The sequence below is a fragment of the Phyllosticta citribraziliensis genome (assembly GCF_038025025.1).
Source record: "Phyllosticta citribraziliensis strain CPC 17464 chromosome Unknown J3D65scaffold_7, whole genome shotgun sequence".
Taxonomy (NCBI): Eukaryota; Fungi; Ascomycota; class Dothideomycetes; order Botryosphaeriales; family Phyllostictaceae; genus Phyllosticta; species Phyllosticta citribraziliensis.
Window position 1 is genome coordinate 852684 of NW_027117344.1, and position 24316 is coordinate 876999.

Genomic DNA, 24316 nt, shown 5'->3' on the forward strand with positions numbered 1-24316 from the left:
AGGATGCTTCTTTGTCCGGCCTGCGCCATTGCGATGCAGATGAATAAAACGATGCCATGTGCAGCAGCAAACGGCAGGCTTGGTGGAAACAGCAACTTACCTTCCCCGTCGGTCGAGACATTGATCAAAGACATGGCCAATCTGAGCGCCGGGCAGCACTATCGGCAAACCACAATTGGCCAAACGCTGATTGAGGCCCTGGACGGGCTCGTGCAGGAGCACCGAATGGAGCCCCAGCTTGGCGCGGCGGTGATACAGCATCTCGACCGGATCATGGCAGAGGTGTTTCGAGAAAACGAACGGCTCCGGCGAAAGCGACTAAAGTTCAAGGCGCGCTGCCTGACTTATCGGTTCATCGACGACAGATGGTTCTGGCTGCTCCGCGGGGCGACTTTTACGACGGACAGCGGCAGGAAGATGGCGTCAGAAGGCGTCCGAGTGCACGCAGTGGCAGCGGAGCCCAAGGTGACGGCAGCGTGGGAGGAGGACGACGAGTTGCACCGAAAAGGGCAGGCGAGGAAAAAGGCACGCAAGTAGGGAGCCAATGGCCTTCCGTTGTCCTGTCAGATATGGCGCGGTTGTCGAGGCCGAGTGCCGTGGAGTGCATGGCTGGCGCAAAGCACGTGGGGGACGGGTCCGCATTGGGAGCGCGCCGAGTTTGATGCTGATGATGAGTGGAGGAATGCTACAACAACCATGGCGGGTGCGACAGAGATGAGAAGCGGCGGGTTTCAAGAGATTTGAAAGCAATACAATACAGTGGGTGCGGGGAAGGCCGACACTGACACTGGATGGCTGGAGCTGGAGCTGGAGCTGGAGGTGGAGTGGACATGGACATGGAGCACGCAGCAAGGGTCAGGCCGGGGGCAGAGAGAGGGCGGGACGGAGGGGGCGAGGAGCGAGGAGCGAGGGTGAAGCGGAGGAGTGGTGAGAGTGAGGGACCGTACCATCACAGTACAGTACAGTACAGGACACGGTGGCAGCAGCAGACGAGTGGGCCACTCGCGACGGCTGCCGTAGCATTGAGTGTACTCTGCCAGGCACTCTGGTGGTGTCTTTTTCTGGAAACTTGATAATTATTCCATTTCCATCGCCGTGCCGCCGCGCTGGTGCCGTGCCCTTGGCTACCACAGAGGGAGTCTTCGTCGGTTAGGTTGGTTCAGTTGTTGGCTGGTTGGCTGACTTCGCCTCAACCCAAGGAAGTCCACGTCCGCGTCCTCGTCCTCCTTCTTTTTCCCCCCAACCTTCCTCCTCGCTCCCGTCCCCACCGGCCTTGACCTTGACCTTGACCTTGGTTCTCTGCACTCAGGCCCCTTCTCCGCTCCTTTATAACTTCCTTCTCCTCCCGCTCGGGCTGGGGCGGTCAGGAGATCCAAGCCCCCCAGTAGCAGAGCACACGCACCCCTGCATCTCGTCCGCCCTGAGCTGCGCTGCACCTCGACCACCCACCCACATCCTCCACCTTCCTCACACCGGTTCGCACGACGCCACTCCGCCAGTCCATCTGTTGAGTCGCAGCTGCTCAACTTGGCCCTCACCCCGAGCCCGAGCTCGATCCTCACGGCTCCACCAATTCCACCTCACCCTGCGACCCTTCGCAACGCTTGCGCTGCTCAGGTCCTCCACTCCGCTGATCACGACCCTCCCCAGCCGTGACGACTGGTCCAGCCTGCACCCCGAATGTAATCTTCTCCGTGCCAATGCACCTCGACACACTGGCTAACACCTCCTAGAAATCGCCATCGCAACCATGGAGCCCTGGCAGTCGTGGGCCTTGACCCTCGTGCTCGGCGCAGCCGCCTACTACTACTACAGCCTCAGCACAAGAAAGAATGCTGTCCGCCCCGCCCGCGCTGCCTCCTTCTCGGAAGACACGCCCGCCCGCACCACTCGCAAGCGAGACGAGCCAAAACCCAAGCGCAAGCCCGACACGGCCAACAAGAAGAAAGAACAGGAGGCCGTCAACAAGGCTCCGGCCATAGTCTCCCAGCAGGCCGTGGACGAGGAGCAAGACCAGGACAAGCAGTGGGCTCACCAGCTTGCCGGTCTCAAGAAGGGCACCTCCTTGGCCCCTCCGGAGCGCAACAATGCACGCAGCAAGACTGTCAAGCAGCGCTCTGCTGATGTCGACCGCGGCCTCACCTCTGGCTCCTCCACCAATGGTGCTGACGCCGACGCTGAAACCTCGCCCGCTCACTCGCCCGCGCTAAACGCCGCGGCTGGAGGCGTGGCCGACATGTTGGAAGCGGCCGCACCGGGCCCCTCTGTCCTCCGCCTGACCGAGCCCACCAACCCTGTGGTCCAGAAGAAGACTCAGAAGAAGGCTGCCCCTGAGCCCAAGGAGTCCAAGAAACAACGCCAAAATAGGAAAAGGGTCGAGCAAGAAAAGGCCATTCGCGAGGAGGCCGAGCAGGCGCGCCGACTTCAGCTCGAGCAGCAGCGCAGGACTGCCAGGGAGGCTCGCGGTGAGCCGGCCAAGAACGGCATTGGAGCGGCTCCGGCCTCCAACGCCTGGACGGCCAAGAAGGAGACGACGTCCAATGGTGACGGCCCTCTTCTGGACACGTTTGAGCCCAAGGCTACCAACAGCCGTCCTTCGGCCCCTACTGGAACGGGTTGGGAGCGTGACCTGCCCTCAGAGGAAGAGCAGATGCGCCTGGCCATGGCCGACTCTGGCTGGAACACGGTTGAGAAGGGCAAGAAGGGCAAGAAGAAAACGGCCAGTGCCGAGCCCGAATCTGTTTCGGCCAAGGAGGTGCCAGAAGTTCAATCTCTCCCGTTGACGGACACGAGTAACACTTCTCGTTCTAACACCATGTCCACAGACAATGACGCGAAGCCCAATGGACTCGGCGCCAGCGCGGTCAACGTTGATTACATGAGGGGCGACATTGGCAGCCATCCTCAGGATTCTGACTGGGCGGTCGTGTGAGGGCAGTGACCGCACACGGACTGCAGTCGAAAACACCAAGAGGCGCGAATAATAGTTCGCAGAATCTGCGGGCACGCCCGTTACGCATGCCAGCCAAGTTGTCGGACGGCGGTTTAGGTGCATGAGCGTTGAGTGGCATATATCCCTTTTCTTCACGCGCGCGAGGGGGCGCTTCATTTCCATTCGCTTGTATTCTGCGACAGGTTTTCTGGTTTAGGGGCCGTCATGAGCAGCATGTATTGGGGCGGACAAATTGGGCTGAAAGATGTGGCGGAAGAGGACAGTAAGAGGCAGTGCAGGATCTGATGATGGACGAAGAACAGCGCGCCGAATTGGTTTTCTGTCGTGCTGGTCTTGGTGTCGGGAAGGCTTGCGATTGGAGTAGACGTCGGATGAGGAGCAGTTGTGTAGATTAATGTGTGAAGCATGCCACGATTGCCGGATGCATGTCTGTGAATTGCACATGTTGTGTCGAGGTGAAGCCGCGGTGAGGTGAGCGATGCAGGTGGACGGTGGACGGTCGACGGCGGGCGGCGGGCGGGAGAGCAACGGGCTTGGCGGCCAAGGCATAAATAGGTAGGTACGGTCAATAAGCAGTCAGTCGGTATACCATACCCACTGGACCTGTGAAAGGGAAAAGCATTCAATCTTTAAAAGGCTAGCCAAGGCCCTTCTCCCTCTCTTGTCTTGTCCTGTCCTGCGCCGACACCCGTTTTCGTCCCTCCCTCCGCGCTGCGCTGCTCTGCTCTGCTCGCCTGCATTGCACCACTCCTCTTGTTCGAACAGCCACGTTGCGCTTCGCTCCAGCTCCAGCTCCCATCCCCGCCAACCTCCGCGGCCAACCTCACCGTCCGTCGCCTCCTCTCCCTCGACCACGCTCTCTACCTCCCTGCCCTCCATCTCGACATGGCCCAAATAAGAGGCACCGCGGGCTACCACCTCGGCAACCAGAGCCCATTCGGTGGCCCTGGGCGAGCCGAAGCCACAAACGACCCGAGTCCGCTGGACGCCATCAGGGAGCAGACAAGCAAGATTGAGGACTGGCTGGACACGCTGGCCGATCCTGTGAAGCCGTGAGTGCTCCTTGCTCGTGCCCCCCGGCTGCCATCGCATCGCAACCGCGGGCCGCTGGGGAACCACAGAGCTGCACCGACAAGCTGACGCTGCGGGCATTCTAGCTACCTCCCAGCGATCGGACGCTTCTTGATTGTCGTCACCTTTTTGGAAGATGCGCTGCGCATCATTACGCAGTGGAGCGATCAGCTCACATACCTCAAGGACTATAGGCACAGTAAAACTCGCCGAATCCATCATGAGACATGGCATTGAGCACCTTGCTGACCCTAGCCTTCATGCAGTTCCCTCGGGTATCACGCATCTGTTCCTCATTGCCAACGTCATTGTCATGACCACTTGTTCCTTCTTCATCATTGTACGGAGACATTCTGAATACGCCGTCGGCGGCCTCCTCGGTGTCGTCGTCACGCAAGCGCTCGGTTACGGCCTCATTTTCGACCTCAACTTCTTCCTGCGCAACTTGTCGGTCGTGGGTGGTCTCCTGATGGTGTTGTCGGATTCGTGGGTGCGCAAGAAGTTTGCTCCGGCCGGCCTGCCCCAAATCGATGAAAAGGACCGCAAGATGTACTTCCAGCTGGCGGGTCGCGTGCTCCTCATCTTCCTCTTTGTGGGCTTCGTCTACTCGGGTGACTGGAGCTTCTGGCGCGTTCTCGTGTCGGTGCTTGGCTTCATTTCGTGCGTCATGGTCGTTGTGGGCTTCAAGGCCAAGTGGAGTGCCACGATGCTGGTCCTGATTCTCAGCATCTTCAACGTGCTGGTCAACAACTTTTGGACTCTGCACCCCCACCACCCCCACAAGGACTTTGCCAAGTACGACTTTTTCCAGATTCTGTCGATTGTGTAAGTGCCATGATACTATTCTAGCAATTTCGCTGCTGACACGTGATAGCGGTGGTCTTTTGCTCCTGGTCAACATGGGTCCCGGTCAATTCAGCGTCGACGAAAAGAAGAAGGTCTACTAAGCCTGCACGACGCCTCGCACAGAACTTACTTCCGTGTGCGAGCTGGCAGGCTATGGGGAAGAAAGAGAGACCGTTGTATTTCTCTTTAACCGGTCGAATTTTTACACATCAGTCTCAGAAGCAGCACTGCTTTTTTGTTTCACTACTTTGTTTTTGGGTGCAGTGCGCGCAAAGATTCACTACTTCCCTCCTACGCGGGAGGAAGCGAGGAAGGGGGAATTGTCGTCAGTCAAGGCGACGGAAAAAAGCATAGCCAACAAACGATACGCAACGCACGTCATGCGCAAGGGGCTCTGGGTTGTCGTTACGGCAGCAAGAGAAGGAGGGAGGTCGCTTGGTTTGGACGAGTGGATGGACAGACAGACGGACGTTGATGGATGTACGGACAGACGAATGGATGGATGGACGACGATTGCGCGGGCGTACAGTACATACAATCAAGCCACACACGTTCTGGTACAACAACAACGACGGCTACGATGACGACGAGAAAGGCAAGATGTTGGACTGTCCTGCGCTGACACCATCACGGCGCTGAGTAGCCCTACATGCTTACTTCAATGCCTGGAACTGCAACCTACCACCAGCATTGCCTGCGGTAGGTATTTACGCTCCAGCATGATATTCCCGTCAGGGTTGTCACGCCTGTCTGCCTGTCTACCTGTCCTCCCAGGCAAAGCTGTCCATAACCCGAGCTGACCGCCGGCGCGTTTGCTGAATCGGGTCTCGTTTGGATGGAATTGGGTGGCGTTTTCCCTTGATCAATTTATTAGTGGAGAGACTGCCGGGTTTTATCTTGGTCTGCGTGATTCCCGTATTTCTTGGGTGTGCTTTTTGTTGATTTGGGACTGCCGCTTTTCTTGTAGGATATAAAGACAGACATCTCGAATTGAATTGGACTGGGATTGGCATGGGCGGGGGCTGAGGAGCTTTCAGAAACACGGTGCTGAGTATCCTCACTGCACGTTTTGCGGCTGTTCAGTGGCTGCAACCCGTGGTTATCCCCTCGGTCCATTATTCGAGCACAATCTACAATCAAATTTGGCACCTGCTGGTAGTTCGTGCGTGGGGAGCACGCGCTCGTAGCTCGTAACTCGTAACAGAACAGGAAGGTACCCAGAAACAGAGCGCATCTTTATTCAGTGTTTGCAGGGGGAGGGAGCGCGCAAGCTTGGGCCAGCGATCAACCCAGCAGCGATGCAGGGAGCCGCGGGGAGCCAGGCAGGTTGGTTGGTTCCTCGCAGGGGGGTGGGTGGGATGGACCGAGGAGGACCCTGGGACGAGATAACGGACGGCACCGCGGCGGCGGCGGGGACCAAGCTACCTACATCATCGCATCATCAACATCATCGTCATCGGCACCATCATTTCATCACTTCTGCTTCTGCACTTAGATCAGAATAGGCAAACGGCTTCGGTCCTTTTCTGCATTTCTGGTTCTAGGCTTTGGGCTTGGTTGTTGGGAGCTGCTTGTTTGCTCTTTTTGATTGATCGATATGGACGCAGCGACGGCGGCGGAGACGAGGAGCGGCGGCGCTAATAGGGTCATTATTGACACGGATCCGGTGAGTGTGTTTGTTCCTTCGTGAAACTTTGCTGCAGAGTAGTCTTGCATGAAGCATCCGTTGTTGCCTTTGTCATACTTCCCGTTGGGCTTGTTGCAGTGCTTCTTGTCCCATGATGCAAGAGATGAGGGATCGAAGAGTGGAGACGGCTACCGTACTTCAGGCTGATGTATTGGCCGTATGATTAAATGGCTGACTCTGGGTGACAGGGCGTCGACGACGTGCTCGCGTTGCTGCTGGCGCTTTCGGCTCGCAGCGACGAGTTGGAGGTGCTGGGTTTGACGTTGACGTGGGGGAACATCGATGTTGAGAAGTGAGTGTTCCAGGACTTTTTGGCTTTTGATGAAAAGACATTTATCCATTTCCCCTGTATTGCTTCCTTCCTGGATGAATTTCTGTTTGATGGTTTCTTACGTGGCCATTTTTTCTGATCACAGTGCAGCTGTCTGCGCAATGTCGTCTCCATGTTCCATTGGATCGAAAAGGAAATGGAGTGGAGGAAAGAGAGGGGCCAACCCGAAGGGTTTGAGACTTTGAGAAAGACCAAGCCATTTGGTAAGTTTGTCTTGTGGTCCGCAGCCATGTGTTTTGCTGAATATCAGAGCAGTTGCCGTGGGCGCACAAGAGCCCCTGGCTGATCAGATCGTCATGGCTGATTATTTCCGTACGTATGTCTGTTTGTGAATCGATCAGTCATATTTGCTGATCTCGACAGATGGTGTTGATGGACTCGGTGGGATCCATTCTAGCGTGAGTTCTATCTCAGTGTTGCAAACACCCATCTGACCGAAGACAGCACCCACACCTCTCTCCGGAAGAGACTTGGAAAGACTTGTTTGCCTCGGCACTCTCTTCCACCGATCAAGAGACCAGAGAGGCCGCTCAAGAAGCACACCAGCCCAACGCCCTGTTCACGCCATCCAACCGCCGCGCCCACCACGAAATCCTCCGCGTCCTCAAGGAGAATGAGCCCAACACAATTAGCATCGTAGCCATAGGCCCGCTCACCAATCTCGCTCTGGCAGCTGCCGAGGACCCCGAGACTTTTCTCCGCGTCAAAGAAGTCATCGTCATGGGCGGCGCCATCAAGGAAATGGGAAACGTACCACCACCCCTTTCTCTTCGATCCTCCTCTATCAAAGCACCCCCTTTCAACCTCATCAAGCAACCCCCGACGCCTCTCAGAGCATCGCTAAACACGCGGAACCAGGTGACCCCAGTGGCCGAATTCAACGTCTACGCCGACAGCGTCGCCGCCGCGCGCGTCTTCGCGCTGACATCGCCCACGCCCGCGACGACGATGCCTCCTCCCGCCCCACCCAATCCGTCCGCCGCATCATCACAACCGCATCCAAAGCACCTCGGGCCTTACCCGCAGTCCCTCTCGCGCACCCTCAAGCTCGTCCTCTTCCCGCTCGACATCACCGAAACCCACGCCCTGACAAGCGGCCAATTCACCGCCCTCACCTCACCTCTCCTCTCCACCTCGTCGTCTCCCTCGCCCCTCGCAACGTGGGTCACAGTCTTCGTCAACTCGACCTTCGCCAAAATCAACTCGCTTGCCGCCGCCCCGCCCGCCGACGCCGCCGCCGTCGCCCTCGCCCTGCACGACCCGCTGACCGTGTGGTACGCGCTGAGCCCGCAGCACGCCGGCTGGAAGGCCGCCACTACCATCTTGGAAGGGAAACCCGTGCCGTGGCAGGACATCCGCGTCGAGACGGCCGGCCAGTGGACGCGCGGCATGTGCGTCGTCGACGAGCGGCCTCTCGCGCGGCGCACCGACGGCCCGCTGGACGCCGAGGTCCCTGGTGATGCGGGTAATTGGCTTAGTGAGGTCGCGGGGAATCGCGTTACCCGCATGGTGGGCAGTCCGGGGCCGGAGCGGTTTGGAAGCGTTTTGCTGGGAAGAATCTTTGGCGTTGAGGTGTGAAGTGCTGGAGCAGAGGCGAGGTAGGAAGGGGTAGGGGTAGGTGTCGTAGGAGGGTGGCAGAGCGGCGTCCGAGCAGTTTGACTAGGTGGTTTAGAATGCTTCCAGATTTTGCATCTCCCAGGCAGGAATTGACGTAGGCAGGTAGGCAGGTAGGTCGATACGTGCTCTCTGATAGAGGTCCTCCACAACAACAACAACAACAGGACCGAGTGACACAAAGCAAAAAGACTCTCTACATCCAACACCCTCTAACCACCCATCCATCCATCCACAACCTACAACTCTAGCCACGCACCCCAAGTACTTACGCACGCACGCATGCATGCATACCCAACGCCCACGCACCACACCATCTATCTGTCTCCCCATCCCCGCGCGTCCCACCCACCATCCACGCACACAACCCCAAAGAGGAGGAGCAAAGAAAAAGCAAGCCCACATGTGTCAGGTCAACCCACGTTCCGCTCTACGCAAAACAATCACAAAAGAAAAAGGAAGGCTTCCCCGCTATTCGATACTCTGTCAGTCAGTCGATTCACGCACCACCCACCCATGGTCTCCTGGAGATGAGAAGACGGCATGCAACACGTAGCAGATGGATTGACGAGCAAATGACCGGATTGGGGTTCTATGATGGGTTACGGACCGCTCCCAACTCTATCCCTTGTCTCAAAAGCTTTTCCTCTCTCTCTCTCTCTCTCTTCTTGATCGCCCGCTTGCGCAAAGAATCTGATCTAGGTGACGTAACGACTCTAGTCAAAAAAACCACACAAGCCCAGGAAAGCAGGGACGTTTTCTGACGCCCAACAACACGTCGTGCTACATGGATAGATAGAGGCAATGAGATAGAGTTGGAGACAGGTAGACAGACAGAGAGAGAGAGATGGATGACGACAAGCAGACGCACCAACTTCAATTCATCAGCCCAAACCCCGCCAAAGCAAAATGCAAACGCAAACGCAAACGCAAAAGCCGTCGCCGCAATCATCGCCGAGCCGATGCAAAAATCTGATGCTTTCTATTCTACTGCTTCCTCTACTACTGCTACTGCTGCTTCAACTACTTTTGCTTCCACTGCTGCTGCTACTGCTGCTACGGAAAAGAGATGGAGAGAAAAAGTGAGGAGGAGGCGAGCGATGATGGTGAGTGATTGAGAGAGATGGAGAGATAGAGAAAGAGAGAAGACCAGAGCAAGATAGATGGACCACCACACCACGTCGCGCAGACAGACAGACAAACAGACAGCCGACCTACCGACACTGCAGCAAAGCATGATGCCACGCTGAGAACAGAGAGCGGCCGCCGACTGAACCGCAAGCGACGGACAAGAGAGAGAGATGACAAGGAAAAAGGGAAACAAAAAAGGCCAGCAAAATATAAAACAAGAAAACACTGCGCTGGGTATCAGTAACGACAGCTCGGGCTGGCTGGCTGGCTCGCTGGTGTGCTATAGCAAACTAAACAAAGCATGCATGCATTTGCGCGGCAACCCAATCCCTTTCCTTCACCTCCTGCTCCTCCCCCAACACGACCAAAGATGGAGCACGCGGAATGACTAAATAGGACGAGAGCTACATGACGAACGACGAGAGGGGAACAAGCGGGTGGATGCATGATGGGGTGAATTTGTACAGAGAAGATGATTTAATATGGACACGAATAGTCAAGGGAGACAGAAATTTTTTGATGCTGCTCATGAAGAAGATTGAGGGGATGAGGTGGGTGAGGTGTTGGAGATGGATGTGGTGGACAGGAGTGGTTGCATGAGATTACGCGACTTGATCAAAACTTGAGCCAACTCATGTCCTGGTTGCCAATGGCCTTTTGCCTTTGTTCGTCTGACGGCGGCAGCGACGGCACTCCTCCGGGGAAAACGGTGTTTGTGCTGTCGCGGTTGCCGTCACTTGCCGCTGGCGGGTTGGGGTGCAAGCTGGGCGGGTACAGCGAGTTTGCGCGTCCCCCCGGCGTGGGGAATCCAATGGTACTAGCACCGTCGGGATAGTACGAGCTCGTCGTGTCAGCGGCCACCTGGCTGCCTGGTCTGCTCTCGGGGTACACGCTGCTCGGCACGCGGTTGTTCCAGTCGCTTCCGCCCATGGGCGTCCAAGCCTTTTCTGGGTCCAGCGTGGACATTCTGCGCCCTTCGGCACTGCCGTCGGAGCTTACGCTGGGCGCACGCTCGAGCTTCGCCCGCATAGGCGTGCCCATGCCGCTGGACAAGTCTTCCCTCGAGTGTGAAATGGTAGGACTGGCTGTGTTGACCCGACTAAGCGGAGCTCCGTCGAGGGTAAAGCTGAGGTCAAGCGGCGGCACCATTTGCGCGTTGAGTCTGGACTTGTTCACCCCAACTGTCCCAGGCGTTGTGATTTCCGTGACGCTCAAATCACTGTTGCGAGATCCTGCGGAGAGGAATGTGTCGCGGTTGTAGGGTTCCTGAAGGTTTGTCGCTTCGTTGTTGGCAAAGTAGCGACTCCATCCTGAGCTCCGGCTGCGGTCCTTGGGTGCCTTGTCGGAGCTCTCGGCTTCAATCTGGGTCGAGTAGGCAGGTGCCTTTTCGCCCATCTTGTCCATCTCCAAGGGGTCGTTGTAGGCAAGGGGGCTGCTAGCCGGCTTCTTCACCATGGGAGCGTTGCTTGCGTCGCTGGCTGTGCCTCGGTGCCCACTGCTCCCCTTGAGATCACTAACCTTGCCAGACATGATGGCGAGCGAAGTCATGGAAGCATTCTTATCTGGACCCGGGTATGCTGGTGGCGTTTGGCCCATCTGGCTGATACCCCGGTCAGCAAAGCTGAGGCGGTCCTTTTCGTCCCCTGCCGGTCCGACTTGCTTCTTCTTCCGGTCATGCCGGCAACGCAGTGCCACTAGAATGATGACGAGGAAAAATGCGAAACCAGCGATACTTCCCAGGGTCGCGGCCAAGACCGTCACCAAGCGGGTGTTGTGCCCACCGTCGCCAGACGCAGCGGCGGCGGCAGTAGAACTACTCGCGGCAGTGGCAGATACGGCATTGCTTGCTAGTCCAAGCGATGAGGAGGCGGAGGAAGAAAGTCCAGTTGAAGATGTGAGGGATGCAGACGAACTGGTGGAGCTGTGGAATTTGGAAGATGTCGAGGTACCAGAGAAAAAGGCCGTGGCATTCATCCATGAATTTTTTTCTTCGTCGAAAACGGCCAAGGGCTCCTGCGTGTTTCCTCCGGTAATCCATGTGCGGCCAGAGGAGTCCTGCGCGAGAGAAGCGCCATTGCGCGTCGTGTTGGGTGCAAAGGTCGTGTTGTAAGACGGCCAGTCTGCAATAGTAAGATCTCGTTTTCTAGCGCCCACGGCCTGTCCAGAAGAGGCAACAGCTCCCCCTGCATCCAGTAACGCCAGCCTCGTGACATCATTTGGCGCAGTCGCAAAATTGTACTCTTCCAGGACCTTGCTGCCGTCGCTACCGTCTACCAGCGTGACTTTGGTGGTTTGTTGGTCCGTAATGGCTGCCGGGAGATAGACTCCAAGATTCGACCATCCCGAGGCCGCGCTAAAAGTCCAAACGGCCGTGTTCTCGACGTCGCCGCCAATCATGAGCGCGGTGCTCTCGTTCCAGGGCATGATGAGCGGGTTGACGAGGCCCGGCGCGCCAGCAGACGTGTACGATTGCACACTGTAAGGAGCATCAATGTTGATGGTGAAGGTGCCCGAGGCCTTGCCGGTGCTTCCATCCTGGGAGCCGGCGTAAACAAGAATCTGCGATGTCGAGCTGAGGAACGTTGCGCCATGGTACTGGCGATCCGAGGTGATGATGTCGGTAGGGGTGATGGTGTCCCAGGTCGAAGTGGAAAAGGTATACTTTTGCAGTCCGGGGTAATTCAGAGAAGCATCGGCCGTGCCTCCAACAATGTAAAGAGCGGCCTGGCTGTCGTCACCGTGTGGGGTCACCAGCACACACTGGGCGCCCGTGGCCGAGACGCCGTTGGTCAACGACTTCCATTTGCCGCCCTCCTTGAGCGATATGGACTGGAAAGCGTTTGGCTGGTAGACGTAGAGAGTATCATCGTGGACGACGGAACAGTGGTCTGAAAAAGCCACCGGTGGTGAGGGGACACCCATAGCTATACGAGGCAATGAGTCAAGTGAAGCAGAAATACGGCGAGGTTGAGGGTCAGAGGCCTTGGTTGGAGAGGAGTGGGGCTGCGCGACAAGAATTGAAGGCGCAGAGGAATCAGAAAGCAAGTCTTGCTCTCATGGTGTAGTGAATAGTCCTAGGGGGTGAGGTGGCTTTGGAGTACCTTGAGGCGGAGATCCGAAGAAGAAAAAAAAAAGGACGTTCAGCTTTGTTGCGCTGACTCTGTCCCTAGTTGGTGCGACAGAGGGTGACGACGTGCAGTTGATCCTGGTCCAGTGGTACAAGAAGGTCGAGGGATAGGTTGGGGACCTAGTCCGCGAGGGTCGGGACAGGAGTCGGAAGTGCTCCGCAGAGCACCTCTCTGTCCAGTGGGAAGTCGGAGGGTGAGGCGGATGGTTGGCAGGCAAACGGGGGCCTTGTTAAGGAACAAACGACGGCGACAGGGAACGGGTGGATGGTGGGCGGGAGCCGGGAGTGGTGGTAGGGGGGACCTCGTCGCGGGGAGGAGGGATGTCGGAGAATGAAACACGGGAGCTAAGGCGCGACCTGACTCTGTCAAAGAGCGGAGGAGGAGATGCGATGGCTGGCTGGCGAGTTGGACAGAAACGAATGTGAAGCCAGAGGCGGCGGCGGGATGGGGAGAGGGAGAGACAGTCAAGAGGGACGGGAGGGTAGAGAGGGAGCGGGAGCGGGAGAGAGAGAGAGAGAGAGAGAGAGAGAGTGGATAGGGCACAGGGCACAGGGCATTGGGGCGACACAGCACGCGGAGCGAGCACAAGCTAACGGCGGGCCAAGCGAGGGACGGGCACCCGACGGCTCTTTGCAACCACCTGGTAGACGCGACGTTTCGGACGTGCACGCGAGAAACAAAAGATGAGAACATCAGGGGCTTGTCATGCCATGCCATGCCATGCCGTCTGCATGCCAGCCACAGCAAAGGCATGCATGCTGTGATGCGGCCAAGCCAGACCGACGAGGAGGTGTTTACAATCCCAAGGCACACAAGCATGCCGCGACCATCGAGGACGAGGGTCAGCGTCAACACACTGACATGACGATACAAATGCGGATCGTCTCGCCAATTTGCTGCAGGCCTTGGCCATGGCCCTCCTTTCCGTTGGGTACAACACCACACCACGGCCATTGTCCAACCATGGGCCGGCATCATCTCTCGACCGCACGTCCACGTCCGCCCAGATCCCCTCGCGGCGAATCACGTCCGCCCCCCGCAAATGAAAGGCTGTCCTATAACATCCTTCGTCGGTAGGTACAGTATGTAGCGTGCCATCCTCTGCTCTGCAAGCAAGCCAATACGATCAATATCGACTTCGCTCTGCAACCTGCTGCCCGACGTCGTCATTTTGTCTTCTGCTAGGTCTGTTCTGTTCCTGCGCCTGTCAGACTGCCACCGCCTGTATTTTTAGACGGCAACCTCACCACCACGCCACTTTGCACTCGACGCCTCTTCTAGAACAATTCCACCCGCTTCTCTATCACGTCGCAAAACTATATCTCAACCTCGACATGCACTTTTGCCCCCAGCATCCCTACCGTGGTCGCTCCGACCACTATCCGCTCCGCCGCCGGGCAGGCCCTGACCAGACTACCATGCAAGCATCCGCCCGCCCGCTGACATGCAGGTACGACCGTCCATTGCAGCCAACTCTAAAATCCACACGTCCCCGTATCCCTGCTCTGCTCCTCTTCACCACCTCGACTCCTCTACCATTCGCCCAAACCCCGACCAGCGCGACGCGCCACTGGCCGACGGACGGTATCGCGGTGCCGGCTGCTCCACCAATGGCGCCGCCCACGTTCCTGCCCATGCGCGGGCCCGCTCCTCGCCTGCCCTGGCGAGCTGAAAGCTGCGGCCGCGCCCGCGCCCGCGCCCGCGCCCGCCATTGGCTCGCCTCCTGCCCGCTTGGCCAAGACCTGAGGTCCGTCTGGCGCATCAAACCCACCCGCCAACCGCAACTAAACTACCTTACGCAGGCACTCAACCATCGTCACGACTACAGCTGCTCTCGACGCCCAACATGCCGCTCCGGACCACATGTCCCCAAGCGGGCAAGCTCCGCAGATCACGACACTCTAAATCTCTCTTCATGCTTATCTTGAACAAACACCAAGAAGCCTAACCAACACGATGGTCTGTCTCCTCGGCACTCGGGTCGCATGGCGTGATGTTGCGGCAGCTGAGAACGGGAGTTGTCGACTGATCAATTGATTGAATCGCTGGCTGGCTGATGGGCGACTCGAGAGGCGGAAGCTCGAACAGCCAAGGGTCAAAAAGCAAACACGCTGGCCCAATAGCAATCGGCGAGACATCTCCGTTTCTGTACGAGTTGGACTGGATGGGGTCGAATTGGAAAGTTTCGCCCTTCCTTCGCCATCTCGTACAGCTGCCGCCATGAAGGACTGCTTGATTGTAAGCGCACTGCCGTTTTGCCATGCTTCGGCCAGGGTGGTCGCCCCAACCTATCCTTCCACACATGGAGACGGTAGAACACGACGACAAGTAGCTTCGTACTCGGATTGCCGAGAGGGGACTACGGATCCGCGCCGACGACTTCCCGCAGGCAGTCAGACACATCTGGCCAGCAGCAAGATTCGCACAAAGACGTAAATTCAAGAGGACGAGAAAGCGGCATCTAGCCTCTCTCCCTGCACTCCGCCGCCCACGCAATCCAATCCAATCAAGCCCTCCTCTCACGCGTCCTCCCCCTCTCCCCACCACCATCCTCCCGCCCTCTTCCATTCTCCTCCCTCTCCCTCCTCTCCCGAGCAATCATGGCCCTCGCCCTGCGCCTGTCTCCGCACTCGCTGCACGCGCACGGCTCTTGCCACGCCTCCTGACGCTCGCCCTTCTTATGCACGGCAGTTGGCGCTGGCGCTGCTACGGCCACGAGCGTCAGCGATAGCGTTCTCATGCCGCTGTGAATGCTGTGGAGTGCGGCGGTAGTGGTGGTAGTAGTACTGATGGGAGAGCAGCACGGGGGCCGCGGGCTCCCGCTCCCACTGATGATGCTGCTGGTTCGGCAAGACATGTTGGGAAGAATTCTGTTGGTGTGTTGATTGTGCTTTGTTGGCTGACGGGAACTGTGTGCCGGTGCCCTGTATGTCTGTACGCGTGCGTAGACCAAGAGGTGAATGGAAATAATGGAAGCCGCTTCAATGGGAAATGTATGGTACAGGAGGAACAGACGTGCTCTGCACGTGTGTGTCGATACTTCCTCGTGTAGGTACGGGTAATTGAATGGAAAATATGCCGATAGTTGTGGAGAGTCAAGGCCAGGCCGTTTATTCCCTCTTCCTTCTGTCTCTGATTCTTTGTGTAGCACAGCACACAGTCGCAGACCGGTAGGTAGGCAGGTGGGTAGATTGTACGTCAAGAGAGAGCCAAAGTTTGAACAAGAAAATGGAAGAGGAAGGCAGCAGCAGTGAATGAATGAAATGAATGGTTTGATCAACGAACCAGTTGCTCGAACACTCGGGGACTTGCGCATCTATTTGAATTCTTCGACTAATCAAGGCAGTACAAAGGAAATGGCGCCACGCCCACACTGCCCCTTTGTGTGGGCGCGTGGTTGAGCTGAGGATAAAGGTGGCCGTGTCAGAGGCACTTTCTCTTTCCCTGTGCTCGTTGTTTGTCCAAGTGGTCTGGTGGCGGACTTCAAAGAGGATGTGAGATATAATAGGCCCTAGAGAAGAAAGAGCAGAAGAAAGAACGGTTGTGGTTCAAAATCTGGCTCATTGTTAGGTCACCTTGTATAAAACTGTCACATTCGCCACAGACGCGCTCATGAGTGCTTGCTGGCTTGCTGACTTGCCAGCAGCTCAGTGGTCATTGCCTAGATGTACACCATTCGTCAGCCATGAAGCCCAAGTGACTCCGTGTCTAAAATCCGAGCCTGCTGCAATGATATCATGTGAATGCACCCGACGCCCCCAAAATGAAAGCCCCTTGGTTGCTTCAATCAAGCACAAGCGGCACGTCCTCATGAGTCTCGACATGCCGCCGCTGCTGCTCGAGCTCCTGCGCCTGCTTTTCGCGGCCCTTGCAAACCTGAATTGGATAGTCATCCCACGTATCTCGCACCTTGGTCGGAATGTCCATGCGCCTGTACCTGACGTTCCACTTGAGGCTCTCCCACTCTGCCGCGTTGGGTCCCGCATTGATGCGGACCCCGAATGTTGGCAACGCAATGACGTAGTCACCCGCAGCCTCGTCTTCAGGGTCTCTCGGCGCGGCGATGACGGGCAACGTGAAGCGCGACTTTGCCTTGGCCGCATCTTGTAGCAGCGCTTCGAAGCGCTCGCGCATCATGCCCTGTAAAGATGCGCGGAATGCCTTGAGGTCGTCTGGACGTAGTGGCCGGATGACAAGGTCGAGCTCGGAGGGGTTGTAGACGCGCAGCCACCAACGGCCGTCGTACAGCTCAAACTGCGGGTGCTCTGGCGACGTTTCTGGCGGAATCATGAATATCTCGCTGTCGTCTGATAGGTCTGATCGAGGCAGAGGGGGCACCAGGATGGTAGGGCTCTCGTTTCGGAGGTATGGTTGTCGCGAAAGCATCCACGTGTAGTACGGAAAACTTCGTCTGGGAATATTGGTTCGCTCAAAGTGTACGCCGCCAACAGTGAATGGGGCGACGTCAATGGGCTCCGAGGTTATCTCGTCCGGGCGGAACAAGCCAGGAAACATGTTGTGGACGGCGACTTCAAGAGACAAAAGCTCAATCGATTCTCGCGGTGACACCAGGGTTGCCAGGTGGCGGACCAACATCGCGGCTATCGTCTTGCCCTCTTCAAAGTCAAATGGTGGGTCAAACCCGTTGCGAACGACCTTTCGTGATGAGGGAGGATAAAAGTTGCGCGGGAAGAGAATGGCAAGTTGGCCTGAGCGCACGTCCAGCACAGCATCCAAATCTTCCACAAGCCGCTGGACTTCTTCCTCACGCCTGCGAATCCTGCGATTTGCTCTCTCAGACAATTGCAATAGCGCCGGCTTCCCCAGCGGGAGCGGCATCTTGTACTTGTCATAGACATGGCGCACGGCATTCCGTAGAGTCAGTGTTGGGTCCTTGTTGGTAGGATCTTCAACCCAATTTGTTGCTGATGCTTTGCAGGTTGCCGTAAGCCGTTCTTTGCTGAATGGCAGCAACGGGCGCAGGACCTGGATACCCCAATGCTCAATGTCGACGCCGTGCTGTTCTTGGGGTGTCGGTGCCATGTTGCTGGTGAACCACTCGGCGTAGCTCTGGTGTACCCCATGAATTCCATAGCATTCTGGTATGTCTCCCGACGGCTTGATTCCGCGCAGGCCCTCGCCGTGGTGGCCCTTTAAAAGCCTCATCATGACCGTCTCGGCCTGGTCGTCGCTGTGATGAGCGACGAGGAGAGCCTCGATTCCGTGGTCGCGGCATGCGGCGCCCAAAAGTCGGTATCTCAACCTCCGTGCAAGAGTCTCGACATTGGAAAGATTGCGAGTGTCCAGGTCGGCGGGCCATTGCATGCGCAAGATTTCCGAGTCGATTCCTAGGTGATCCAGACTTCGCTGGACTAGCGAGGCTTCTTCGTCACTGCCTTGACGCAACTGGTGGTCCACGATGAATGCGGTGAAGACATCGTTGTCCTCGCTGTCATCTATCTCGGAGGAGAGTTGGGCTGCGAGAGTCGCGAGCGCCATGGAGTCGACGCCGCCGCTGACGGCAAGTCCTTGAGAGAGGCATTAACGACTGACGCGAAGCTGTACGTGGACTACTCATGGCGAAGCAAAGCGGTTGTCGCACGGTCGTGTCTGGGCCGGGAGGGCGCGTCGTGAAGGTGAGTCAGGACTTACCGAGACGCGGAGTCTGGACGTGGAGGCGCGGCAGCCATGTTGAAGCAAGTGAGTCGCGAAACTCTTGCAGGCTGACAGGGAGAGCCAGGAAGCGGCGAGCCGTTGGAGCGAACATCACATTGTGAGGATGTCGAATGGAGAAGAGGCAGGGCTGTTTGTCCGAGGCGAGGCTTGTCCCGGGCGGAGGCGGAGGCGGAGGGCACGCGGGCGCGGTGGACGGGACCGGATGAGCTTCACGCCAGCACGGGCCGCCAGTCGCGGCTCTGCCTCTCAAGATTCTAACGTCTTCGAGAATCTTTTGCTCCTCATTTGCCAGAATTTCCTCTTCGCAAACTCCCCGTCGCTGAACTTCCTCGTCGCCCGTCTCTAGCCCGCCTTTTCTCTCAATCTGCCGCTTGCATAACTCTGTCAAAATGGTACCAGTCCCCGACTCCGCCACGACTTGTTCGTCTTTTTGCTAACCAACTCCTCAGAGCGCCCTCAAGTCCATCAAGTCCCTCGTCCCTCTCCTCGACCGCGTCCTCGTCCAGCGCGTCAAGGCCGAGGCCAAGACTGCCAGTGGCATCTTCCTGCCCGAGACTGCCGTCAAGGAATTGAACGAGGCCCAGGTTCTGGCTGTTGGCCCTGGTGCCGTTGACAGGGAGGGCAAGAGGATAGTGCCTGGCGTCAAGGCTGGCGACAAGGTTCTCATTCCTCAGGTAGGCAATATGACATGCGATGCTCTGTTTGGATTAGGCTAACAGAAGGTCCAGTACGGTGGTACTCCCATCAAGGTTGCCGAGGAGGAGTTCCACCTCTTCAGGGACTCTGAGTATGTCATTTCCCGCTCCAATACATGTGGATATCTCAGCTAATGCTTCCCAGGATTCTTGCCAAGATCAACGAGTAAAATGGTTGAATCTCGTCTTTTGTAATCTTCATGTCTTAAATCAACACACTTCGAAACCAATACCGTTGGACGCGCGGCGTTTGGCACTAAAAAGCGCTTCAAAGTCTGGCACTCGAGCCATGTATTATTCTATGAATAACGAATCCATCTCCTCTCAAGAGCCGTCGACCAACAAGACAACCGCCTCGCATAAATGCAGCGCAATCGCTCGCTTGACCAGGAATCCATTCTAAACGCTGTCCTAATGATGTAAAACGCCTTTCATGCGCTATCTATCCATGAAATGCAACAGCTGAAGCCTCACTGCGCCTCTCCTCCCATTGTGTTGATCGCCCATTGATAACTTCCCAAGAAGATGGCACCTCCTGCGCTGATCCAGAACACCCTTGGGCCGATGCCTGCAAAGAAAGCCCTCGGCCCGCTCTCCCGCAGTATCGATGTCAACAATGGTGCTAGGCTCTGTTTCTCCGTAGACAGCATCATTCTCGTCTTCAACACGTCCAGTGGTGTGGTGATGCCCGCTGCAACAGCCCCTGCGAAACTGCCGAACACGGCGCCCTCTGTTGCGCTGACCTTGTCCTGACCAGTCTTACTCTGTCTCCACGCCTTCATTCCCTCCCACAATGGGAACTGGATCACCGTGAACGGCACTTCGCGCATAATCGTGATGCCCCATCCTCTGTACAATTCCATCCACACGCGTGCAAAGCCATTGGTCCGCCATTGCCCAATAATGTGTGTGAATGCGGCCATGCTAGACGGGTGCTGCAATGCCTGAGCTCTTTGCTTGACGACCTCAGTGGGCACCCTGACGGCGCAAGCCGCAACCTCTCCCAAGCTTGCGGCAGCCATGTGGTTCAAGGGCTCGCTCCAGCCGCCAATCTGCGCCCGTGTCGTCGAGTGTTTGCCATCGAGAGTGGTGAAGGTCTTCTGTGGTGCTTGCTGCGCGAGGAAGCGCTTGACGCTGTCATAGGTGACGAAGAAGAGGGCGGCGCCAGGTGCGGATCCAACCACGGTCGAGCCAATGCCGCGATAAATGCCCCGAAAGCCACCAGCTGCGATGAAGCCTTCGCGGGCCTGGAGGCGCGTCTTGAGCGTGTCGAGCGGGAAGAGGGACAGGTCGACGGTGGTGCCAGCTACGCCGCCGGCCTGGGCCAATCAGTCATTTGCGCTCCCATGGCGGGCGGATGGATCATGGTTATCCTCTCCAGAAAAGTTCGAGCCGTACCAGTAGCGAGCGCACATAGGGCGATTCGACCCGCGAGGGGCTCTTTGGTGACGATTGCATTTGGTGAGGTATCCAGATTGCACTGCGAAGCCGGAGATGGACATTTCTTAAAGCTCCTTATCGATAAGCCTGTCGTGTGCCATGACGGTTGGTTGGGGCTCAAGGTTTCATCAACTCTTTCTCAGCGACATCATGGACACACTCTCGGAAGACCAGTCGAATCTGGAGGCAGATCCGGCGCATGAGGACTGGATTGCCGAAAAAGCTCGGGAAGAAGATCAAGAGGGTCCATCTCTCATGGACGAAGGCAACCCGGGACATGATTTCAACGCTTCTAAAACCAGCAACTGGCAACTGAACCTCAGGTCTTCCTACGACGCAGAGAAGCCCCGCTTGATTGCAGCAGCTAGACCGTATGGCTCTACCAAATTCGGCCAGCCTCATATCCAGAAATCACTCTCTTGGTCTCCAGATGGCAGCTGTCTCATCACCCACAGCTTCGACAACGCGCTGCGGACCTTTACCGTCTTAAACAACGTAGGTCTTTGACTATGGAATGTTCAATTGCTGCTAGACGTTGAATAGCTTGCAGATGATATGATGGCAGATCCAGCAATCGAGCCATATTCGACGCTCGAGACTGCAGACAACATCACCTCGTTCGCCGTGAGCCCCTTCTTCAGCATCGCGGACCCGTCCACGACGTGCGTCTTCCACTCGACCTACGACCAACCCGTGCAATGCCGCAACGTCTTCGAGCCCGGCAAAGTGCTGGCAGCGTACCCGCTGTTCAACCCGCAGACCGAGGAGCCCATGAGGGTGTACTGCATGGCCTTTTCGCGGGACGGACAGCGCCTGCTCTGCGGCTCGCAAGCCCACATCGCCACATTCGACCTGACGCGTCCGGGCGCGCAGCCAGTCTCCCTCTTCAAGACGAGCCCCGGCCGCAAGGCGCAGCGCCGGCACGAATTGGCAGACCTCAGGGGCAAAGTGTCGTCGATGAGCATGAGCAACGACGGTCTTCTTGCCGCTGGCACGTTTGCCCGCAACATTGGCATCTTCGCAGACGATGGCGCCGGCGAGTGCATCACGTCATTTTCCCTCTCTAACGGCAGAAGGTCCGACGGGACAGACGCTGGCGTCAGCATGGTGCGCTGGTGCCCGAGTGGGAGCTACCTCTACGCTGCCGAGCTCAACTCGGACCGCATCCACATGTACGACATCCGTCACACGGGCCGATCCCTCGGGGCGCTCGTTGGCCGTCGTGGCAATTCGTCGCAGCGGATCGACTTTGATATTGCTCCGCGCACTGATGGGACTGGCAATTGGGACGGCTACAACGTCGTCTCTGGCGGCACCGATGGCGTTGTTCGTGTTTGGGAGAATCCGCACGAGAAGAGAGATCAGATCGAGCATACTTATGAGTGGCAGGCGCATGAAGGTACGTCATTGATCCAGTCTTCCATCCTCTTCCCCGCTGACCTCCCGCAGAAACTGTCTGCGGCATCGCTGTGAACCCATGGTATCCGATGCTCGCAACGAGCGCTGGCCATTGGCGTTGGTCCCAGGAAGATGAGTACGAGAGTGACGGTGACGACCACAGCGACAGTTTCGATAGCTGTTCCGACAGCGAAAGCGATGACAGCGAAAGCGATGACAGCGAAAGCGATGACAGCGAAAGTGGATCATCCAACTCAGAGTCTGCAAGTAGCTCGCGTACGCTGTCTAATCCAAGCAAGAGCAGAAGCACTGAAGGGGCAGCAACAGGCTGGATGAAGATCTGGGAGGCATGAGTGGGAGCACATCCGCTGGTCACAGTCAATCAGTGATCATGGATTGTAAAACAGATCGTTGTTGACAGGATCTGATGGCTCAGAGGCGAGCACAGGGACAGAGGAACACATAATGAACACCGGCGCTGATTCCGAATGAAATTGGCTGCCTGTACCTACAGTATGGTCGCAACTGCAACCAGAGAAGAAAGGACTATCCACCGTGGTCCAATGATGCCAGTGGACTTGTTGCAACAACAAAAGAAGAGCTCTTCACCAAAGCCGGCGTTCATCCCATCCCTCATCACTCCCTGCCAGGGTATCATCGCCAATTACTTGCAGCTCAAGTCGTACTTGGCTTTTCGGTCCGCTGTCATGGCACCCCAATGCTTCTCATTAGCACTCTGGCCATTCTCTCCGACGGAATCGGGCTTCCCCGGCTCATCCATGGCCGAAAAGTAAAACAGGTTGACGCCCCATGTGAGCATGCCGCAAACGCTCTGCGAGAAGTACGTGGCAGCATTCTCGTCGCTTGCCTCGGCGGGCCCGTAGTTGGTGCCGCCTTTCGACGGCCATCCCGTCTCGCCGCCGAAGATCTCGGGCGTCTTGTCCGGACCGCCCGCGACTGTCTGAATGTGCGCGATGGCGGAGGCCATGTCGTAGAAGTAGGTTGCGGACGCGTTGGTGATGGGTTGCGCTTGCCAGTAGGCGAAGCCGTTGACGAGGCTGGAGCAAGGGCGTTAGCTTTGTTCTCGCAAGTTTTCCACCGCTCAGGGTCCACGCAAGTGCCGACTGGAGGAATGAGCAGGGCTCGACACCAACGCAGCGGTAGACCGGGGAAACAGTAGAGATGAACTCACAATAGATCGGCGCCGCCCCTGATTACGGCATCGGCCGTGCCGTCAGCCAACTTGTTCCAGGTGTCGGCCGGTCCGCACTTGACGCCCTTGGGCAGGATGCGCTTGATATCATTGATCTTGTCGAGCAGCTGTTCACCGGTGAAGTTGCCGCGGTAAAACACCTCGGAGCCCACAATCACGCCGTACAGCTGCTTTGCAAACTCCTCGGTGGCGTACTTTTGCAGCGCTTGCTTGTCCTTTTGAAACGACTCCTCGGTGTCGGGCCTGTCGGAGAAATGGAAATTAGCTGGTAGGTTCGATGGAGAAGCGATTCGGCGGTTGGTGATGGTGATGATGGGCTTGGACCCTGATCAATGCGCATCCAAGCGGACCCTTTCTCCCCGCCAAAACGTCATGTCCGCCTATGTCCCCGCTCATCCGGGGAAAAAGGTGGAGAAGGCCAGCCAGTAGTCTCGCGACTCCAAACAACGCCGCTCCACTACGAGAAACAAAACAGGGCAAACGGGGCTCACTACGCACCATACGGCCAGCATAACCTGGAAATCCTTGGCCTTGGCGGCCGGCAAGATGGTCTGCGCAATGTTGCAGTCGCTCGACGAGAAGCTGCGCACCAGCGTGCTGCCGGACTGTGCCTTGATGGCGTCAAAGTCCTCTTCGAAGTCTCGCTGCTCTTTGCAGCTGCCGTCGGGCCTCTGAGGGCCCAGCGTGAATCCCAGGCGGCCGGCGGCCGAGACAGCCGTCGGCGCCATCAGGAGGGCGCTTGTGAGGGTGAGGAGAGAGGAAATACGCATGATTAAATGTGTGACCGCGGAAAGGCGGAATTGAATGTTTTGTGAGAAGGTCGACTGTTTGACGCCGTCCCGAGACTGCCGCGTCGCCGTGGTTTAAAATTGGATCGTGTGGCCGGAAAGGACAGGCGCGCGCTCAGAGGGCGAGTGTATAAACTTCCGTAGCAAGCCGACTACGGATGGAGAGGCCAAATGAGAGACGCGTGAGCGAGGGAAGATGGTAGAGAGCAAAAACGCAAGAATAAAGGTGCTGGATATTCTGTGTGGTTCATGAAACGCTGAAGTAACTGCAGCCACAAGCTCGCCTGAATGGGTGGAGGAATGCTCCCCCACGGGCAGCTAAGCCGCTTTTGGCGTCTGCGTTCC

At 57.2% G+C, this 24316-nt stretch overlaps 12 protein-coding genes across 12 annotated transcripts; 6 read left to right on the forward strand and 6 right to left on the reverse strand.

Annotated features, from left to right (window-relative positions):
- Positions 1-103: 103 nt before the first annotated feature.
- Positions 104-652, forward strand: J3D65DRAFT_627118 (uncharacterized protein). The gene has a single exon (XM_066800509.1). It carries the CDS (start codon positions 133-135, stop codon positions 535-537), a length of 405 nt encoding a protein of 134 aa, XP_066654438.1. The 5' UTR covers positions 104-132; the 3' UTR covers positions 538-652.
- A 734-nt stretch (positions 653-1386) lies between these two features.
- On the forward strand, positions 1387-3039 carry J3D65DRAFT_399661 (uncharacterized protein). Its single transcript, XM_066795914.1, has 2 exons — positions 1387-1682; positions 1734-3039. Exon 2 carries the CDS (start codon positions 1751-1753, stop codon positions 2930-2932), a length of 1182 nt encoding a protein of 393 aa, XP_066654439.1. The 5' UTR covers positions 1387-1682; positions 1734-1750; the 3' UTR covers positions 2933-3039.
- Positions 3040-3518: 479 nt separating this feature from the next.
- Positions 3519-5111, forward strand: J3D65DRAFT_399536 (putative COPII-coated vesicle protein SurF4/Erv29). Its single transcript, XM_066795912.1, has 4 exons — positions 3519-4005; positions 4111-4223; positions 4291-4849; positions 4899-5111. The coding sequence occupies exons 1-4, from the start codon at positions 3839-3841 to the stop codon at positions 4969-4971; spliced, it is 912 nt and encodes a 303-aa protein (XP_066654440.1). The 5' UTR covers positions 3519-3838; the 3' UTR covers positions 4972-5111.
- Positions 5112-6286: 1175 nt separating this feature from the next.
- Positions 6287-8738, forward strand: J3D65DRAFT_627127 (Inosine/uridine-preferring nucleoside hydrolase domain-containing protein). Its single transcript, XM_066800510.1, has 7 exons — positions 6287-6536; positions 6746-6849; positions 6979-7091; positions 7144-7200; positions 7252-7286; positions 7333-7638; positions 7747-8738. The coding sequence occupies exons 1-7, from the start codon at positions 6468-6470 to the stop codon at positions 8464-8466; spliced, it is 1404 nt and encodes a 467-aa protein (XP_066654441.1). The 5' UTR covers positions 6287-6467; the 3' UTR covers positions 8467-8738.
- A 298-nt stretch (positions 8739-9036) lies between these two features.
- J3D65DRAFT_399804 (uncharacterized protein) lies at positions 9037-9629 on the reverse strand. The gene has a single exon (XM_066795915.1). The coding sequence runs from the start codon at positions 9452-9454 to the stop codon at positions 9095-9097; it is 360 nt and encodes a 119-aa protein (XP_066654442.1). The 5' UTR covers positions 9455-9629; the 3' UTR covers positions 9037-9094.
- A 507-nt stretch (positions 9630-10136) lies between these two features.
- On the reverse strand, positions 10137-12938 carry J3D65DRAFT_399884 (uncharacterized protein). Its single transcript, XM_066795916.1, has 2 exons — positions 12735-12938; positions 10137-12557 (listed from the first exon to the last, which is right to left on the reverse strand). Exon 2 carries the CDS (start codon positions 12553-12555, stop codon positions 10249-10251), a length of 2307 nt encoding a protein of 768 aa, XP_066654443.1. The 5' UTR covers positions 12556-12557; positions 12735-12938; the 3' UTR covers positions 10137-10248.
- A 2187-nt stretch (positions 12939-15125) lies between these two features.
- On the reverse strand, positions 15126-16311 carry J3D65DRAFT_399952 (uncharacterized protein). Its single transcript, XM_066795917.1, has one exon. It carries the CDS (start codon positions 16075-16077, stop codon positions 15268-15270), a length of 810 nt encoding a protein of 269 aa, XP_066654444.1. The 5' UTR covers positions 16078-16311; the 3' UTR covers positions 15126-15267.
- J3D65DRAFT_399974 (mitochondrial tRNA-lysidine synthetase) lies at positions 16225-18856 on the reverse strand. Its single transcript, XM_066795918.1, has 3 exons — positions 18414-18856; positions 16671-18289; positions 16225-16422 (listed from the first exon to the last, which is right to left on the reverse strand). The coding sequence occupies exons 1-3, from the start codon at positions 18526-18528 to the stop codon at positions 16372-16374; spliced, it is 1785 nt and encodes a 594-aa protein (XP_066654445.1). The 5' UTR covers positions 18529-18856; the 3' UTR covers positions 16225-16371.
- On the forward strand, positions 18506-19571 carry J3D65DRAFT_627140 (chaperonin 10-like protein). The gene is made up of 4 exons (XM_066800511.1): positions 18506-18829; positions 18887-19111; positions 19166-19224; positions 19278-19571. Exons 1-4 carry the CDS (start codon positions 18827-18829, stop codon positions 19300-19302), a joined length of 312 nt encoding a protein of 103 aa, XP_066654446.1. The 5' UTR covers positions 18506-18826; the 3' UTR covers positions 19303-19571.
- J3D65DRAFT_627141 (mitochondrial carrier domain-containing protein) lies at positions 19398-20596 on the reverse strand. The gene is made up of 2 exons (XM_066800512.1): positions 20531-20596; positions 19398-20451 (listed from the first exon to the last, which is right to left on the reverse strand). The coding sequence occupies exons 1-2, from the start codon at positions 20588-20590 to the stop codon at positions 19603-19605; spliced, it is 909 nt and encodes a 302-aa protein (XP_066654447.1). The 5' UTR covers positions 20591-20596; the 3' UTR covers positions 19398-19602.
- Positions 20597-20698: 102 nt separating this feature from the next.
- J3D65DRAFT_627145 (WD40-repeat-containing domain protein) lies at positions 20699-22640 on the forward strand. Its single transcript, XM_066800513.1, has 3 exons — positions 20699-21067; positions 21123-21971; positions 22022-22640. Exons 2-3 carry the CDS (start codon positions 21128-21130, stop codon positions 22321-22323), a joined length of 1146 nt encoding a protein of 381 aa, XP_066654448.1. The 5' UTR covers positions 20699-21067; positions 21123-21127; the 3' UTR covers positions 22324-22640.
- Positions 22391-24214, reverse strand: J3D65DRAFT_627149 (beta-glucosidase). Its single transcript, XM_066800514.1, has 3 exons — positions 23682-24214; positions 23163-23426; positions 22391-23028 (listed from the first exon to the last, which is right to left on the reverse strand). The coding sequence occupies exons 1-3, from the start codon at positions 23951-23953 to the stop codon at positions 22635-22637; spliced, it is 930 nt and encodes a 309-aa protein (XP_066654449.1). The 5' UTR covers positions 23954-24214; the 3' UTR covers positions 22391-22634.
- Between the last annotated feature and the right edge of the window lie 102 nt (positions 24215-24316).

Bases quoted from the DNA above. Each gene is read 5' to 3' on its own strand.
- J3D65DRAFT_627118 (XM_066800509.1), top strand. From the start codon at position 133: ATGGCCAATCTGAGCGCCGGGCAGCACTATCGGCAAACCACAATTGGC.
- J3D65DRAFT_399952 (XM_066795917.1), bottom strand. From the start codon at position 16,077: ATGCGCAAGTCCCCGAGTGTTCGAGCAACTGGTTCGTTGATCAAACCA.
- J3D65DRAFT_627145 (XM_066800513.1), top strand. From the start codon at position 21,128: ATGATGGCAGATCCAGCAATCGAGCCATATTCGACGCTCGAGACTGCA. The intron at 21,972-22,021 runs GTACGTCATTGA...GACCTCCCGCAG, and splicing joins TGAGTGGCAGGCGCATGAAG to AAACTGTCTGCGGCATCGCT.
- J3D65DRAFT_627141 (XM_066800512.1), bottom strand. From the start codon at position 20,590: ATGCAATCGTCACCAAAGAGCCCCTCGCGGGTCGAATCGCCCTATGTG. The intron at 20,452-20,530 runs GTACGGCTCGAA...TGATTGGCCCAG, and splicing joins CCTATGTGCGCTCGCTACTG to GCCGGCGGCGTAGCTGGCAC.
- J3D65DRAFT_399884 (XM_066795916.1), bottom strand. From the start codon at position 12,555: ATGGGTGTCCCCTCACCACCGGTGGCTTTTTCAGACCACTGTTCCGTC.
- J3D65DRAFT_399974 (XM_066795918.1), bottom strand. From the start codon at position 18,528: ATGTTCGCTCCAACGGCTCGCCGCTTCCTGGCTCTCCCTGTCAGCCTG. The intron at 18,290-18,413 runs GTAAGTCCTGAC...GCCTCTCTCAAG, and splicing joins CGTCCAGACTCCGCGTCTCG to GACTTGCCGTCAGCGGCGGC. The intron at 16,423-16,670 runs GTGCGAGATACG...GTGTACATCTAG, and splicing joins GCATGGACATTCCGACCAAG to GCAATGACCACTGAGCTGCT.
- J3D65DRAFT_399661 (XM_066795914.1), top strand. From the start codon at position 1,751: ATGGAGCCCTGGCAGTCGTGGGCCTTGACCCTCGTGCTCGGCGCAGCC.
- J3D65DRAFT_399536 (XM_066795912.1), top strand. From the start codon at position 3,839: ATGGCCCAAATAAGAGGCACCGCGGGCTACCACCTCGGCAACCAGAGC. The intron at 4,224-4,290 runs GTAAAACTCGCC...GCCTTCATGCAG, and splicing joins CCTCAAGGACTATAGGCACA to TTCCCTCGGGTATCACGCAT. The intron at 4,850-4,898 runs GTAAGTGCCATG...GACACGTGATAG, and splicing joins TTCCAGATTCTGTCGATTGT to CGGTGGTCTTTTGCTCCTGG.
- J3D65DRAFT_627140 (XM_066800511.1), top strand. The intron at 19,112-19,165 runs GTAGGCAATATG...CAGAAGGTCCAG, and splicing joins ACAAGGTTCTCATTCCTCAG to TACGGTGGTACTCCCATCAA. The intron at 19,225-19,277 runs GTATGTCATTTC...AATGCTTCCCAG, and splicing joins CACCTCTTCAGGGACTCTGA to GATTCTTGCCAAGATCAACG.
- J3D65DRAFT_399804 (XM_066795915.1), bottom strand. From the start codon at position 9,454: ATGATTGCGGCGACGGCTTTTGCGTTTGCGTTTGCGTTTGCATTTTGC.
- J3D65DRAFT_627127 (XM_066800510.1), top strand. From the start codon at position 6,468: ATGGACGCAGCGACGGCGGCGGAGACGAGGAGCGGCGGCGCTAATAGG. The intron at 7,287-7,332 runs GTGAGTTCTATC...GACCGAAGACAG, and splicing joins TCGGTGGGATCCATTCTAGC to CACCCACACCTCTCTCCGGA. The intron at 7,639-7,746 runs GTACCACCACCC...ACGCGGAACCAG, and splicing joins CCATCAAGGAAATGGGAAAC to GTGACCCCAGTGGCCGAATT.
- J3D65DRAFT_627149 (XM_066800514.1), bottom strand. From the start codon at position 23,953: ATGCGTATTTCCTCTCTCCTCACCCTCACAAGCGCCCTCCTGATGGCG. The intron at 23,427-23,681 runs GTGCGTAGTGAG...TTTCTCCGACAG, and splicing joins CAGGTTATGCTGGCCGTATG to GCCCGACACCGAGGAGTCGT. The intron at 23,029-23,162 runs GTGAGTTCATCT...CCCTTGCTCCAG, and splicing joins AGGGGCGGCGCCGATCTATT to CCTCGTCAACGGCTTCGCCT.